At 44.1% G+C, this 16,573-nt stretch overlaps 1 protein-coding gene across 4 annotated transcripts in view; it reads left to right on the top strand.

Moving 5' to 3' along the window:
- LOC135897820 (nose resistant to fluoxetine protein 6-like) overlaps positions 1-16,573 on the top strand; it is a 143,425-nt gene that overhangs the window by 120,548 nt on the left and 6,304 nt on the right. For all 4 annotated transcript variants that reach the window (XM_065426527.1, XM_065426525.1, XM_065426526.1 and 1 more), the window contains 2 exons: positions 1,349-1,469; positions 7,990-8,176. In XM_065426527.1, coding sequence (XP_065282599.1) covers positions 1,349-1,469; positions 7,990-8,176 — 308 coding nt within the window. The remainder of the gene's footprint in view (positions 1-1,348; positions 1,470-7,989; positions 8,177-16,573) is intronic.

Here is a 16,573-nt window from a genome sequence, read left to right as displayed (position 1 = left end):
TCAAGGTCACTTGAATGTCGCCGACAGCGGCAGTTAAAAGTATTTCATGCCTAAAAGCTATGAAGCTTTGTCGCCTTTGACATATTCAATCTAAGGGTCACAGCTCAATGAACGACGCTTCCTGAAACGCATCAGGCTCCTGGTCAGAAATTCTCTCATCAACGACGATTTGTGGCCTGATGTATTCTAATGACGCTACGTACTGTGTTGCCATCTTCAAGAATTTGATTTTTTTCTCCCTCACTGCTTACCGGGGAAGCTAAAATTGCTCTAATTGCGCTGAGGAGACCATATGTCGCCTTGAAAAACGACAAGTCCACTTATCGGAACGTTGGCTCCTGCTTTCATGTTGTTCTTGTTTTGCTCATCGACTCGATTTCCATCTACCGCATTCCCCGTGTTTTCTCATTCTGCAAGAAATTCACGACGAATTTCACCTTCTGAACCAATAAAAAAGACGTTGACGTCTTCCCAAAACAGGCGTTGTCTTAAAAAACAAGTAGGACCCCGATCTAGGAAAAGCTATTACACTATATTTAAAAGAAAATTTCAGCCAATCCTGATGTTGGACATATTAGCAAAGGTGGCCAGCCAATGTCAGAGCACTCACGAGCGAGAAGCTTTGTGAATTCGATCTCAGGGCCCATATTCGCAAAAAAGTTCTCATAATAGAACTGTTCGCAAGCGATGTCGGACATGTTATTAGTGAAAGTGAAAGAGCAATTACAAACAGCAAAGAAATTTCTGAATTCAAACACAGGGGCCAGATTCACTAAGATTTCTTTCGTAAATGGCTTCTGCCATTGGCCAGCCCCCTTTGTTAATGATTATCTAACATCCGGATTGACTGAAATTTACTCTTATGAACAATTACAACATAAGAGCTTTTTTTGTAGCTGAATTCACAAAGCTTTTCGTTCGTGAGTGCTCTCTGACATTGGATGGCCACCTTTGCTAATGATATGTCTAACATCCGTATTGGCTGAATTTTGTTCTTTATTACTCTATTAATTTTCTTCTTAATTTACGCTGATGGTACATGAATTTGTGCATGTGTACACAGTCTGTGAGCGTGCCTGCGTGCGTCTGTGTTAAAGTAATCCATGCATATTACTGAAAACAACCAAGTGCGTCAATCCTGCTGGTTAGATTTGTTTAGCCCTTTACATGAAGCAGAAAGAACTACCCGAAGAAAACGTACGCACGCACACGTGCACACATGCGCACAAAGGTGAGATAATGCAAGGCGAATGTACGTGCTCGCTCTCCGCGATTCTACCGCTTAACCCTGTCTCGAATGACTTGCCTTTCCTCTTTATTTATTTTATCTCACATCTGCTCTCAACAGTCACTTCAACGAATACATGAGCTTCATCGGATACCGGCCGTACACGCACCTCACATCCTTCTGCATCGGCATGGCCACGGGCTACTTCCTTTACAAGAACAAAACGTTGCACATCAACAGGGTAAGTGCAGCAATTACAGAGCGCAGCAACGGAAACAGGGGCAGCGAGAATCAACCCTATGTAGGTGGCGGCGGAAGCCAGTGGGAAACCGAATACAAATGCATTTCCGCAAAAAATTACGCCCAATACCTATGTTAGCCCTAGTATTGCTGCTAATGAACGCTATACGAACTTTCCGACTATGTGCTATAATTGGAAAAGATCGTTACCAGCGGGTCTGAGGATTGAAGCCAGGATCAACGCTAATATACTCAGTTTATATAACGGTCGCTTTTGACCTCCCGCATGCTTCCTGCGGTCATGTTGCATACCGACTGGTTTGAGCCGTATGAGTAGTCAACACACAGCGATGCATAACGGTTCGTAAGTTGGTGAGACTTACGTCAGAACTCCAGGTATGTTTGACCACAATGCTAAGCTGATCTTTCAGAATTCGCTCTAGCCGAAAGACTGGAGTCACCTTAAACATATTTACTTCCAATATCCCTAGGAGTGCTCTTGCTAACCTTTTCTTTAATATACTCGCATTCATTTCAGTGCAAAGTCCAGTGTACACCAATTTTTTTTCTGTCCCTTAAAACCTGTTGGATGCTTCTTAGTGAAATACTGACTCGAAAATTTTGGCGTGCTTGCGTGCTTTATTAGGTGGCGCTTGGCTCCGTAATAACGGTATAAAGCCTCACCTTCTTGAGCACCTAACAAATCATTCGAGTCTTTCGATCGTCTTTAAATTATCTTTTGATACGACCACTTCAAATGCTTGACAAAATTAAATGCAGTATGACTACGGATGCGAAGCAGGAGGCTTGTTACGTCACAGAAATTGGATGTGATGGTCATGTGGTATGGCAAAACATGGCCGCTGATGATGAAGATTTAATGGCATCCCCTTTGAAATGGGGCGGTGACAAATAGCCACCTAGCCTGCTTGAGTTACTCAAGTATGTTATACATGTTTTTTATCTAGAATTTTCGTATACATCTCCTTAATCTTTTCTTTTTCTACAAAATCTACCTTGTACCGCTAACAATCAATCTCTTCCCTGTTTTTTTTTTTTCGCCAATACTCTAACCGCCTCTTGCTTATCTCGAATGCTGACCGTTTGACGCTTCCGTCCACTTTAAACCGAAGCGCTTCTGGAAGGTGTACGTTGCCTACGGTTCTCACTGGGTGAATCCCTTCGCATTCCATTAGGATGTGCTCAGTGATCTCCGGATTTTTGCTCCAGCATACGCATGTCTCATCTAATTCCGAATATTTGCTCCGGTATGTTTTTGTCCTTAGGCAACCGGCTCGAGCCTCAAAAAGCAAGGCACTGCCCTTTGTATTATCGTATAGATTTTCCCTTCTAATTTATTTCTTCTCATTCTTGTAAATCTCCATGGTCCTTTTTGTTTCCATTCTTTGCAACCAATTAACTGTCTCTGTTCCTCTCACTTTCTTTCTGATGATTCCTGGTTGTCTATTTACAGATTCAATTACCTTGTACTAAGTTGCCAACTTTCTTGACCTCTTCCTCCACTCTTTGTCCATGCTTTTCAAGTACAGATACGTGTGCACTTTAGCTGCCTTTTTATTTCCATCCATGTTCCCGAGTCTTTCTTCAAAACTAATTTTGTTCTGTGCTTCTCTGACTTCTAAAGAGTCTCAACACATGTCACCCTGCACTGCCTCATTCATGTTCTTACTATGGGCTCCCAAATTCAACCGGCCTGCCGATCTCTGGTTCATTTCCAACCCCGACAAGATATCCAATTTGGAGCATATAGAATGACATTTGCGAACGTTAGCGCTGGCACCATTACTCCTCTCCATATTCTATGCACCACCTCATATTTATTGGTAACAATCGTCACTTACAGCGCATACATAGACGGAGGACAAAAAAGGATGACGTAGACAGCGCTTGTCTACGTCGTCCTTTTTTGTCCTCCGTCTATGTATGCGCTGTAAGTGACGATTGTTACCATGGAATACCAACTAGCCCGTACTCAAACCTTGCTTCATATTTATTGTCGCCCCACAGTGCTCTGTATTTCATTATTGCAGCATTCCGTTTCACCTTTATTTTCAGATTCTCTTGGTGGGTACTTGAGTAAGTTTTTCGTTCGTTTATGTATACGCCGAGGTATATTTATTGCTTGACTATGGGCATGAGTTGCTGTTGAATTGACACCACATAACTACTCGTCTCTTCACTAAAGATCATAATTCCCGATTTCTCTGTGGCAAACTTGGGGCCTAGATTTGTCGCTACATTGCCACGTGTATTCACATGTATTCGCAAGTGTCCGTAAATATATTTTATTGCCCGTTAATGGCACTATGTCGTCGGCGTATATCAGTCTAGGGCGCTTATGTTGCACCATTTGTCCATTACGCATGTAGGATAAATCAATCCCTAATTCGATGTTTTCCAGTCGTCTTTCTACGCCCTTAACACAAAGCGTGAACAACAATGAAGACAGAGGACATCCTTGCTTCAGTCCTTGGTGAATTGCCACCACTTCATTACCTTTCGAACTTCCCATACAATTTGTACTCAGTTGTCTCTATATACGTATATCCTTCATCAGCTCCACTCAGTCGTCATCCTGCCTTCGTGCTTGGGAGTATCCCATAACACTTCTCTGTCTACGTTGTCGTAGGCTCCTTTAATATCTGGTTTGCTATCCACAAAGGTCTATTCTGAGCTACTGAAATCTCCATGTACTGAGTTAGACAAACATATCCTCCAAGCATCCGCCTGGTCTGAACCCATTCTGTAGTTCCCCCAATACATAATTCGTTTCCACCCACTTCGACAGTTCTAATTTTATGGTTTTCATTTCCATTCTATATATCACCTACGTTACCGTAAATGGCCTCTACGAGCTCGTCTTATCCTTACCACATCTGCCTTTGTAGATTAGGTTAATCTTGCTTTCACATCATCCAACCGAATTTTCTCAGCAGTGCATTGCTCTTTGGACAGAGGTTCTTGATTAGCTGTATCGGGATTTCATCGGGTACTGGCGCCGTGTTATTAGGCGAATTTCCATCTACTTTTTTCCAGCAAAACTTTTCTATGCTAAATTTTCATCTCTAAGGCTTCTCTGTTGTTGCTGGATCTGTTTGATTCTGAATTAACTACGCTTTTTTTCGTGCCGAAGTTATCTCTAATAATGTCTCTGATGTATCGCAGTGCGTCGTCTCCATCGTAGATGTTACCGTCTTCACCCCTTATACCCCATTGCGAATTTTTAGTTGGAGCTCCGAGAGCTCTTATATGGTTGCAGAATTTTTTTGGAGCGCCTTTGTCTCTTTTGCGAATGTTTTGCACCCAACGTTCACTCAATTGCGGCTTTAATTTTCTCTTTCACGAGCTCACTCGCCACCTTTTTCTTTTCTCGGTATTTGTTACATCTAAGGAGCACCTCTTCTTCGTGTGCAACCCAACTTTTTGGCTTCTCGATGATCCCTAGACGCCAGAGTACGTTTTTCTATAACTTCCTTTATTTTCTTGTTCCACCACTTACGTGATTTGCTCTTTCCAATGCAAGAATGTTTTTTGTCGTGTCTGTCTTATTTCCACCTGCATAACGTCTGCCAGTTCCTTATATACCCAGACTGCTGCAGGAAAAGCCTTCATTTTCTTCGCTGTGTTTTTTGTGATCTCTGTATTGCGGGACCACCACTGACGTTTCCGCCATTGCTTTCCGGCGTAGTGGTTTCGGCTTGCCTAGGTGTTCTCGATTCGGAAGCAGCGCCTTCCGCGGTGCTCGCATCGAAGCGTTCACCACTGCTTTACGGAATGGTGGCCCTTAGCTTCGTTTCTACATTTGCAAGCTTTTCTTATATTTCGTTCCTCTGCTTCTATTCAACCTTGAGTTGATTTTCTAGCTTTCCAACCCCTTTAGCTAGCTTATCCTTCTCCTGCTCTAGACGATCTAGCCGCGACCCTAGCACGCACATCATATAGATAAAAGCTGCACCATTCGTTTCGAGTATTGACTCAAACCGCGTTTCTTCCAACGCGCAAGAGCGCTCGCACTCAAAGCAACGCACGTGTGGGTTCCCCCTAATACTAACCATCATCTCGTACTAACAAGGCGCAGTACAAGGTAATCCTACTTGTGGAAAAAGATACAATTATTCCTTAGCTACTTATATGTAAGCAAGAAGCTTTAGAAAGTGAAAAGCATGAAAAATAATTTATAAAGATTGCTCCACTAACCTCACACTCCAAAAAAAAAAAACATGAGCGAAATATCAAATAAAAAACTTATCGCTTTGGCACGCTGCTCCTGCTACACTGAGAAGGCTCCCCCACTAGGCACGTCTGTTCCCTTCGGCGTCTCGAGTGACGCCGAAGGGAACACGAAGAAAACACAAGAACACGAAGGGAACACGCCAGATCGAGTGGAGTCGCCGCCTGGCGGACACTGGCTGAACAACGATAGTGTGGGTGGCGCGTCGCGTCCTCTGCTAGCCGCTACTTGTTTACATGCGTGCGAACGGCGCACGTGTGACGATATGTAAAGGATACGGGCAATATGTGTAACAATATGTAAAGGATATGTGCGCGTGCGGCACACATATCCTTTGAAGTATATTTCGTGGTTGTATACCGCAGTCATAAATGGCTGTGTGCATTTTTTTTTTGACAATGTAGAGGCTCATTTGTGTTTGTGCTGCAATAATGTCAGTGACCACAGGTGTCGGGAGCGCGCGATGCGTGATCGTTGCGCCCTCCGCTCGACACAGTCATTGAAATTTTATGGTTGCGTTGTGGTTGAAGCACTTCACAAGGAGCATTTGGCGTCGCTTGAAACAAATGAAGTGGTCGCTGCGACACCTGACGGCGACGCTCTAGCGATTCCTTGTAGCGATGCATGTATCATTCCGTAATCTTTGTGCGTACCACAAAATATCAACGCAGTGACGTGAGATGACTCCGCAGTAGGAAAGAAAATGTCAAGTGCTCATATGATGTCGCAGGACACAATTGATCTTGGGCGTATAACTGCATGATTATGACTGCGGTTGGCGGTTACGCAACCATTCTTAGTTGTTTCTGCGGTGCCCTTTTGTTATGTGGCTATGACACTACGCAGAAATAATATTTCCTGGCAGGTCAATTTTCGCGCTTTGGTACTTTTTGCTATAAAAGGTAAGCGGTAATAAAGTATTGCAACAGGATCATGCGTAACATTGCACTTGTTGGACACAGGACGTCGTAGAGCATAGTTGCTGGCGACTAATATAATGCGCTCTTTAGCGCGGTGCTGTTAGCTTGACGGAAGGTAGCTGCCCTTATTTTCACAAATAAAGAAAACAGTGCAATACGCGGTTGGGTCCTAAAATAATTTAACATTATTCGCACCATTCTCATGCATATAAACATACAAAAGACCCTTGTGATAAAATGTACTTTTTGCTGTCACCACGAAAAAAGAAACGTGAGTGAAGCCACACGGTGATCCTGCCTCTATGCTGTCGCTCATAGTGTCGAAACCATGTTTAACTAAAGTTAGTAACTACCTTGTATTTGACAGACAATCGAAAAAGAAATAAAATGTACTTAGGTATGCGTTCAGGAGGTGAAGTAGAGTCAGAATAACCAGCTGCTTCAACTTTACTGTACACGAATACACACATTTTTATAACCAGTGCAAGAATAGAAGAAAGTTGAAGTCCACAACTGCAGCGCAACCAGAATAGGCTGAACGCAAACCGAAAACCAGCAAAAAGCACCATGAATGTACCAGAACAGAAACAGCGTTTTGAGCTCCTTTCATGTATAGTAGGAACGTTCGGTGCGTTTCGTAGAAAAATATAGCATCGGAGGGCCATATATCGTCAGTTCACTGCAGTCAGCGCGTTTCATTACTGAACAATTGACCCAAATCGCTCACAGCTAAGCACCGCCGTGTACATTTCAATGCGCGTCGGCGGTGTGTGTTGATACTGAATGCTCAAGGTTATTTCGGCCTTATGATGTTGTTTCTTCTTATCTTACAATATGGTTATTATTATTATTATTATTATTATTATTATTATTATTATTGTTGTTGTTGTTGTTGTTGTTGTTGTTGTTGTTGTTGTTGTTGTTGTTGTTGTTGTTGTTGTTGTTGTTGTTGTTGTTGTTGTTGTTGTTGTTGTTGTTGTTGTTGTTGTTGTTGTTGTTGTTGTTGTTGTTGTTTGAAAAGGAGTAGCCATCACCATTTTATTCTATTTATTTTTATTTTCATTTAAAAAAATGCTTTGCGAAAAAAAAAAAAGGCTGACGCAGTGCAGGCTTTTGTAGCTGCTCAGGGTTAGAAACCCGGCGCTGGCGTTGTGCTACAAATTTCAGATTGCTATTTTCACAAGCAGGGCGAGCTTCAAATAGAGCATTACAATTATTCGTCAGGGCGAAACCTACAGGCCCGTCCATCGGCTCCACATGTACCGTGTATGCCTTAGACTGTACATATCTACAATTTGGGGCGAGCGGTCATTACAGGCGACCAACGGTGATGCATCTGCCAACTGCAGGTGGCACGTCTGCTGGGCTGGCTCGCCGCGGCGCTGGTGAACATGACGGTGGTGTTCGGCGTGTACAACTGGAACGCGTACGAGGCGCCATCGCTCTCCGTGGCCGTGGCGTACGCGGCGCTCAGCCGCGCTGCCTGGGCGTTCGGCATCGCCTGGATAGTGGTCGCCTGTGCCACCGGCAACGGAGGTAATGGCCAACCGCTGTATGGCTGAAGCATGTCATGCCAATGCCCCGCATGAAGCACTCTTAGCGAGCTGCTGCTATCTTCAGCCTGGCTGTCCTCGAAGTCGAGAAGGGTGCAGGCGGAACTCTCAAATCTGCCTCGTTCACCCGCGATCCCTGCCAAAGTTTTTTTGTTTGTTGGAGGCGAGGAGTTGGCCAACACAGCCCGCAAACTGCGCCTTCCCGGCGATCACGTCACACTGAAGGGACACCGTTGTTTAAGATAACTGGCCAAAACATAAATTCTAATAAGCGTGAACGTTTCATTATGGTAGTATCGTCAGCAACAAGTTTCCGGACTTTGTTGGCCATTAGCTTGCCCAATGTGTCGACGCCTTCGTGCACATAATGTGATGGCATTTACTGGGCGAGCAGGAGCACTTGCAACTAACCCTATAAGTACGCTCACGAGCGCTCATTTAAGCACCGGGGATGTGCCTCCGAGACAAAGCGCAAGCCTTCGCGAGAGCACATTTAGCGCAGTTCAAAGTGCTCCTGTTCGCCCACTGGGAAGTGCGCCTATTAGAGAGCAGCACCAAACCCAGTAACCTTTGATTATAGGCAGGGCGTCAAGGCAAGTGCTGCTACGGAAAATGTCACGCCAGAACTGATTTGCATATGTCAATTTCCGTGTGAGCCCATTAGTGAAGACGTCGTAGTACCACCTTCATAAAGCAGTGATTTACCGGCAAAGCAGAGAGACCAGTCAGAGTCGTGCGATCTCTACACATTTGTCACAAAAGCAATTTATTGACGAATTACAGCGCGCACTATAGAGTGCAGTCATCACGCGATAAAGGGAATCGATAGTGTTCGTTGGCACTTTGAGTTGGACCATTTCATTTCATTTATTTAAGTGCCCAAGAACAGCTCTACGCCTTAGTATTGGTGCACTTGTGTTGCACAAAGAACAGAAGTAGAAAACAAAACAGGAAACCTAAAAGAACAGTGGTGCAAGATGCAACAAAAGATTGGATTAAGCCAAAGACAGAAGTCAAATAAAGAACAAATACAAGAGCTGAAAATATCAAGATCATAACGCAAGGCATTTTGTTTTGTTACAAGGCGCGTTATAGCGTTAGAGGTGCACACTGAATTCACGCAAAAAATCCTGCGATCACGCAAGTTTTGGCGGGGCACGCGGAACGTTACAGCCGACAGGAACCGCAGACAGGAGAACTGATTGTGAATTAGTTTATACAAGAATAAGTAATCACAATATTTTCGCCTTATTTCTAAGGGTCTAAAATTAAATATGCGCAGTACACGCTCATAGGTATAAAATACACGGCGTCCCAGAAATCGATCGTGCAGGATACGAATGAAACGTCGCTGAAAATTTTCAATTTTGACGTGAAAGCGTCAAGTGGCTCATTGAGCGAGAGAGCCGGCGTCCAGCGTCTGCAACAGCCTAAATTCCCATTGGCTGCGACGCCACGGCACGAGCGCGCCTCGAGGGAGCAGAGCGGGCGAAACTAGGGTGCCTCGATGTCAGCGCCGCATCCCGCCGTACGGAGAAGCGTAGTATCGAGGAGGCGCCATAGGCGAAACGGAACACCAGCGCGCCAGGTGTCACGTGAGGGGAGAGGGCATCGCCGCGACGCCACGTCACTCTCACCCTCAGATGCATGTGTTATGGGCGCGTTCCTTATCCGCGCAAGCGTTCTAACTGCGTCTGGGTAAGGCCAAATCAGAACGCGCCAAGCGTCTCAACACGCTCGCTTGCCCTACCGCTAAGAACTAAAAACTACCGCTAAGCGGCGTTCAATTGGACATAAATGCTTTCGCAGTTCATAAGAAGTGCTTAGGTGTCCCGGGATTTTTTGCCACATTGGTAAATTTAATACACTTCCATACACAGAACTAAACTCTAACTTCGTGCGGACAAAAGAGGAATGGAAAAGAACAACGCAGTTGACATTCGCAAACTTTTTGGTCATTCTTGATATGGGACCTAACTTTCTGTAGGATGCATTAACGATGCTTGAAACACGCTCTTCGAAAGTTAGTATGGAGCCAACCAATATTCCTAAGCCAGGCGTACAACTCACGCTTTTCAAAGGAATGTTATCAAGTGAGTATTCGTATAGTAAAGTGGACGTGTTGCCACTAAAGGAAACGACAAGTGTCTTAGTTGGATTAATGCGCTAAAAAGTTGGAAGCACACCATACGGAACCCATACGGGATCCTGGAAAGAAAAGCCTCACAGTTGAAGAAAGATTCGTCCTTGTCCGGGACTCGAACCCGGGACCACCGCCTTTCCGGGGCAGCCGCTAGTTACGTCAAACAATTGCCTTTGCTTCGTGTGTTGTCGACAAGTTCGACTTCGCCCTGCCATCTGCTAGCCGCCTGGTTAGCTCAGATGGTAGAGAGGCTGCCCCGAAAAGGCGGTGGTCCCGGGTTCATCCGGGACCAGGACGAATTTTTCGTCAACTGTGAGGCTTTTCTTTCAAGGAACCCGTATGAGTTTCTTTTGTAGCGATTGCTACGAACGGGTGGATGTCTGATTTTCCATTAATTAATTCTTCGAGGTTATTAACAAAGATATTAAAAAATAATGGGCCTAAGTAGACCCTTGTGGAACACTGGAATTTGATACATAAGGTAAAGGGTACTTAGCACCACCACGAACGTAATTTAAACGAGTGGACAGGTAGTCTTTAATCAGGATGCATAGGCTGGAACTAACGACGTAATTCAATAGTTAATGAATAAGAAAATCATAAGAAATAACAAAAAATGCTTTTGACAGGTCGAAGTATACTGTGTATGCCTCCGGTCAGCAACAGCTAGACCCGCATCATCAAGAAAAGAAACAAGGTTTCTTTCCGCAGACCAACCATGAACAAAACCATGTTGGCATATACTAATCTTATGCTGAAATAAAAACGACAGATGTGTAAACATAGCTATTTCAAACGCTTTTGCAAACGGAGGCAAGAGGTACACGGGACGATCATTTTTGATGTCGTTCATGCAATTTTATGAACTGGCACAAATATTGCATTCTTGCAAGACGGAAAGGCACTCGCAAGCAAAGCAAGATTTAAAATGTGCGTAATGAGAAGAACAGTATTTGAAACAAATTTGGTATTCGGTCGTAAGTTAACAAGATAATGCTTTCGTTTCGACTTACGGTCGCCGCGATATCGTGTTCTGAAAAACATGAAATGTCGAAATGGCCACTGAAACTATACTGCCAGTCACCAGAGCTAGGAGCATGCACTGTATTCGAGAAAACAGAGGAAGAATGTTCAGCGAATGCACTGGCGATATTGTCGCTGTTTCTAAGAATGCCACGAGAAGGATGATTTATGACATTAATCTCGGCCCGCTCAGAAGTGTAATCCTTTACATAGGTCCAGAAACGTTTGGGATCGCATTTTACGCGCTCTTTGACAAACTTAACGTATGCGTCACTGTGTCTACGCATTACGCGTTTCACCTGGCTTCGCAAGACAATAAATTTTTCGTACCCCCCTCGTTGATTCTGTTTTCTTGGACTTCTAATGGTAACTTAGCTTTTTACGAAGTAAAACGCGTAATTCCTTAAAAAAAACACGCAGGATAGCGAGCAGGACGAAACTCTTTGCAGGGAATGAAGGCTTCCAAGGCACGTTTTGCGATATCAGTAAGCATGCTAACTGCTATGTTCACATCTGAGGCACGATACAAAATTCAGACCAGTCGGCATCATTCAAATAGTGGTATGGACCTAGATTGTCGCCGTTCAAAAAAAAAATGAGCGAACAGATTCGCTCAACACATGAATCGCCTCTAGAAAACTTATGAATTGGAGCGGAACATGTTATTGGTCAACAGGAACTAAACCGCTAACAGCAACAGAAAACTCAACACATAAATTAGCCAGAATTAGATCTAAAACATTCCCCGCGGCAATTGGAACCGTGTTAAACTGCGTTAATCATAGAATTTCTACAAAGAAGAACAGCGCATCACAGAGAGAGGATGATAAAGATCTCGATGTCGCGCGTGAGGAATTCCAAATAATAGGCGGAACAATAAGATCGCCAGCTACCAGGTCATTATATTTTGCAACATCAATAACTTCAACTAAGTTATTCATACTCTCAGAAAGCTGCACGTTACTTATGTTAGGACGGAAGTAGGCTGCACAGAGCAACAATTTTTTGCCGCTCCCTTAACAGGAATTTCAACTCACACAGTTTCTGGTACAATTTCAAGGTTCGCACTGAGATTGTTCCGTACGGCAGTTAGCACACTACCGCCGTATTTAACAAGAACATCATACACGCGGTCACAGTCTTGAAGCCGCTCAATCCTCTCTTGATTATTGACTTTGCTACGTGAATCATGATTCTTCCGTTTTCATCTGCTCTACAGGCTTTCAATGTGAAGTTAGAAAAATAACTTGAAACGTGAAAAAGAAAATTTAGTTGTCTCTAATTAAACGTGGGTCCGTTATTCCATAATGCTTCCACGGCCAGACACTGAATAAGGCGCATTGTCATCAGTAAGATCTTACACATAATTTATTCCAACAGTACCACGTGGAATCGATTTTTACTTCACGCTTCTTTTTCTTAAAACGCACCTGCAATATTTATTTTAAACAATTTGAATGTTGCGTCAGACCGTGCTTCGAGTGCAGAAAATTTAGCCTTCTAAAGACTTGTGAACACAGAACGGCAGCTCTGTCTGCCTGTCGGTCAGTCTGTGTTTTTTAACTAGTAACTTCGTGCATTCTTCTTGCTGTCCGCGCCGTTACTGATTTTTAATTATTTTAATTATCCCGGGGTTTTACGTGTCAAAACCACGATATGATTATGAGGCTGTTTATGAGTATGCAGTTGGGCAGTGAATGAAGTATTGGTGCAGCAGAGTTTTTCAGCCCCAGCGCAAATCAGTCGGTCGGTCGGTCGGTCGGTCGGTCGGTCATGCGTGCGTGCGTGTGTGTGTGTGCATTTCGTCTTCTTTCATCATCTGTCTTAAGCAATAATAATTTCTGAAGTTAAGACTAAGTAACCCCATTCCCTTTATTTAGATTCCTGCTCGACGTGTTGCATGTAACCAAACGACCTCAGTTAAAAGTTCGAAACTGGGTTTCTTGTGTCCATCCTTTTGGTCCCGCTGACGACCGTCGTCGCCAGCTCCCCTGCTTATCCCCCTCTTCACCCTCGCCAGACGCGAAGGAAACAGAACATCGCCCTCCACCACCGCATCGCCCCACGCAGGTTCCAAAAGTGGTGGTGCATGTCATTTACGTCAGAGGTCTGAACAGGTGATAACTTCAGCGGACGAGGACAACGCTACGTGCATCGCGAAGAACTTCTTCAGAAGATATGGCGGTGTTACAGACTGGCACACAAACATACATATTAAATAAATGCTACATTAAAAAGGGTAGTCGCAAATTTTTAATGTGACGGTGCTCATCATTATCATCAGCAGCCTATTTCATGTCCACTGCAGGACGAAGGCCTCTCCCTGCGATCTCCAATTACCCCCGTCCTGCGCCAACCGATACCAACTAGCGGCCATGAATTTCCTAATTTCATCGCTCTACCTAGTCTTCTGCCGTTCTCGACTGCGTTTCCCTTCTCTTGGTTCCCATTCTATAACCCTAATTGTCCAACGGTTATCAAACCTGCGCATGACATGACCTGCCCAGCTTGCTCGCTGATCCAAACCGCTCTCGTTCTGTCTCTTAACGTTATGCCTAGCATTCTTCGTTCCATCGCTCTTTCCGCGATCCTTAACTTGTTGTCAAGCTTCTTTGTCACCCGCCGTGGTTGCTCAGTGGCTATGGTGTTAGGCTGCTGAGCACGAGGTCGCGGGATCGTATCCCGGCCACGGCGGCCGCATTTCGATGGGGGCGAAATGCGAAAACACCCGTGTACTTAGATTTAGGTGCACGTTAAAGAACCCCAGGTGGTCGAAATTTCCGGAGTCCTCCACTACGGCGTGCCTCATAATCAGAAAGTGGTTTTGGCACGTAAAACCCCACAATTTTGAAGCTTCTTTGTCCGTCTCTAAGTCTCTGCCTCATATGTCAGCACCGGTATAATGTACTGATTGTACACCTTTCTTTTCAATGATAATGGTAAGCCTCCAGTCAGGAGCTGACAATCTCTGCCATATGCGATCCAATCCATTTTTATTCTTCTATGAATTTCCTTTTCATGATCAGCATTCCCTGTGATTAGTTGACCTAGGTAAACGTACTCCTTCACAGACTATAGAGGCTGACTGGCGATCCTGAACTCTTATTCCCTTTCCCGGCAATTCATCACTTATTTTCGCATAGTTGATCAGTTTTGACAGTTCAGCGAAATCTATCTTATCTCTTGAGTTCGGCACTTTCATTGTTTGTCGTTTCTTTATTAGGTCCTTTGTTACTTGGAAGAGCTTGCCTACTGGTTGCCTTGGTCCCTTGCATCCCACTTCAATTGCTACCTCTGAAGCCAGCCTATAGTTACGATTTCATTCATTACCTCTATGTCATCATCATCTCTCTCTTCTAAGGCTACATATATGTTTGCAAGTACGAGCCCGAATTTGTCTGTTTTTACCCTTACTGCCTCTAGGTTGACCTGTTCCTTCTTGACCAAGTTTGCTTTTCTCTCTTCAAATTAAGGTGAATCCTAGCCCTCACTAACCTATGACCACTGCACTTTACCCTACCTATCACTTCTACATCCTGCACAATGCTGGGATCAGCAGAAAGTATGAAATCGATTTCATTTCTTGTTTCGCCATTAGGGCTTTTCCAGGTCCACTTTCTGTTGCTACGCTTCCTGAAAAAGGTGTTCATTATCCGAAGCTTATTCCTTTCTACAAATTCTACCAGTATCTCTCCTCTAGCGTTCCTAGAATCGACGCCGTAGTTTCCAATTGCTTGTTCCTCAGCCTGCTTTTCCCCCACTTTTGCATTGAAGTCACCCATTACTGCAGTATACTGAGTTTGCAGTCTTCTCATCGCTAACTCAACATCTTCATAAAATTGATCTACTTTATCATCATCGTGACTGGATGTTGAAGCGTAGGCTTGCACTACCTTTAATCTATGCCTCTTATTAGGTTGATTACGACTACTGCTACCCTCTCATTATTGCTGTAGAATTCGTCACTGTTGACCACTATGTCCTTATGGATTACGAATCCTACCCCGTATTGCTTCTAGTGTGGGAGACCTCTATAGCGGAGGACATGGCCGTTACTCAGCACTGTATAAGCCTCACCCGTTCTAATCTCACTAAGACCGATGATATCCCAGACAATGTCCGACAGTTCCTCAAAGAGTCCTGTTAAGCTAGCCTCACTCGGTAGAGTTCGGCTGTTAAAGGTTGAAAGGGTCAGTTTGATGAGTTAGGTTGACAAGATCAGACGGTGCTCATGGCATTGATTTAGAATTCATGAAAACGCTCTTTTATTTTTCTTCTGTGCCAGATTCTGGTTAAAAGAACTATGAAGACGTCACAAAATTTGCTGTTTCCCGCATAATGGGAAGCAGTGACGCGATAGCTAGCACATTATTATGCGCAGTAAGTCTTGCACTGTTTTGTGCGGTATCTTCTGCACTCGCAGTCACGTATGAGCAACCTTACGTCGAGAAGAAGAAAACTTTTAGTCAGCGATACCTACATTGTGAGTCGTCTTCGTGTGTGGCGCTGGCGATTCCAGGTAGTGCAGAAACGGAGAGACATGGCTCTTTCTTTCTCCTCTTTCCTATCACTGCCTTTCGCTTTTTTGCCGCTGGCTTCGTTTAGATTCCTCCACGTAGGCACTGGCTTACGTACACGCTTTAAAGCGTGGCGTCAGCCAATCACTTTAACGAAAGCTCAAGAGGTCAGACACAGCTGCAGCATCAGTATTATGTCTGAGAGATATCATATACTGGACATCGGATGCACCTGTGTGATGAGGTACCATTTTACGTGTTTTACTCATAGGGCTGCATAGCTTTTGGAAATCTCGCATGCAAAGCCAAAGTGCAACACAAATAGTTTCCTCAAAAGTACATTTTCGTCAGTTCATTATTCGCTTAAAAGACATTTATGATCAATGCGATTTTTAGCCGGCCAGATCGGTATCGCCTTTTGATTAAGCGTTTACATTCACCTGCTTTCTAGATTTTGTGCACTGACTGGTTTCGTTGTATGATGCTAGTTTTCTATGTGTGCAGTTTTTTTATGTGCGCTAGTTTTCTACTATATAGTGCAGTGCTGCACTATATAGTTCCTTTACGTGCACAATTTAAACTCATAAATACTATTTTTGAAAAGCAGGCTGGTTGAGAGGTATAATATTTGGCCGGCAGTTTTTAGGTATTGAGTTCGAATACTTGCGGGGCACCGTGATCTCTTTACAAAATGCTG

Source organism: Dermacentor albipictus, chromosome 1 (genome assembly GCF_038994185.2).
Source record: "Dermacentor albipictus isolate Rhodes 1998 colony chromosome 1, USDA_Dalb.pri_finalv2, whole genome shotgun sequence".
Lineage (NCBI taxonomy): Eukaryota > Metazoa > Arthropoda > Arachnida > Ixodida > Ixodidae > Dermacentor > Dermacentor albipictus.
This window is presented reverse-complemented; position numbering and strand designations above follow the sequence as displayed.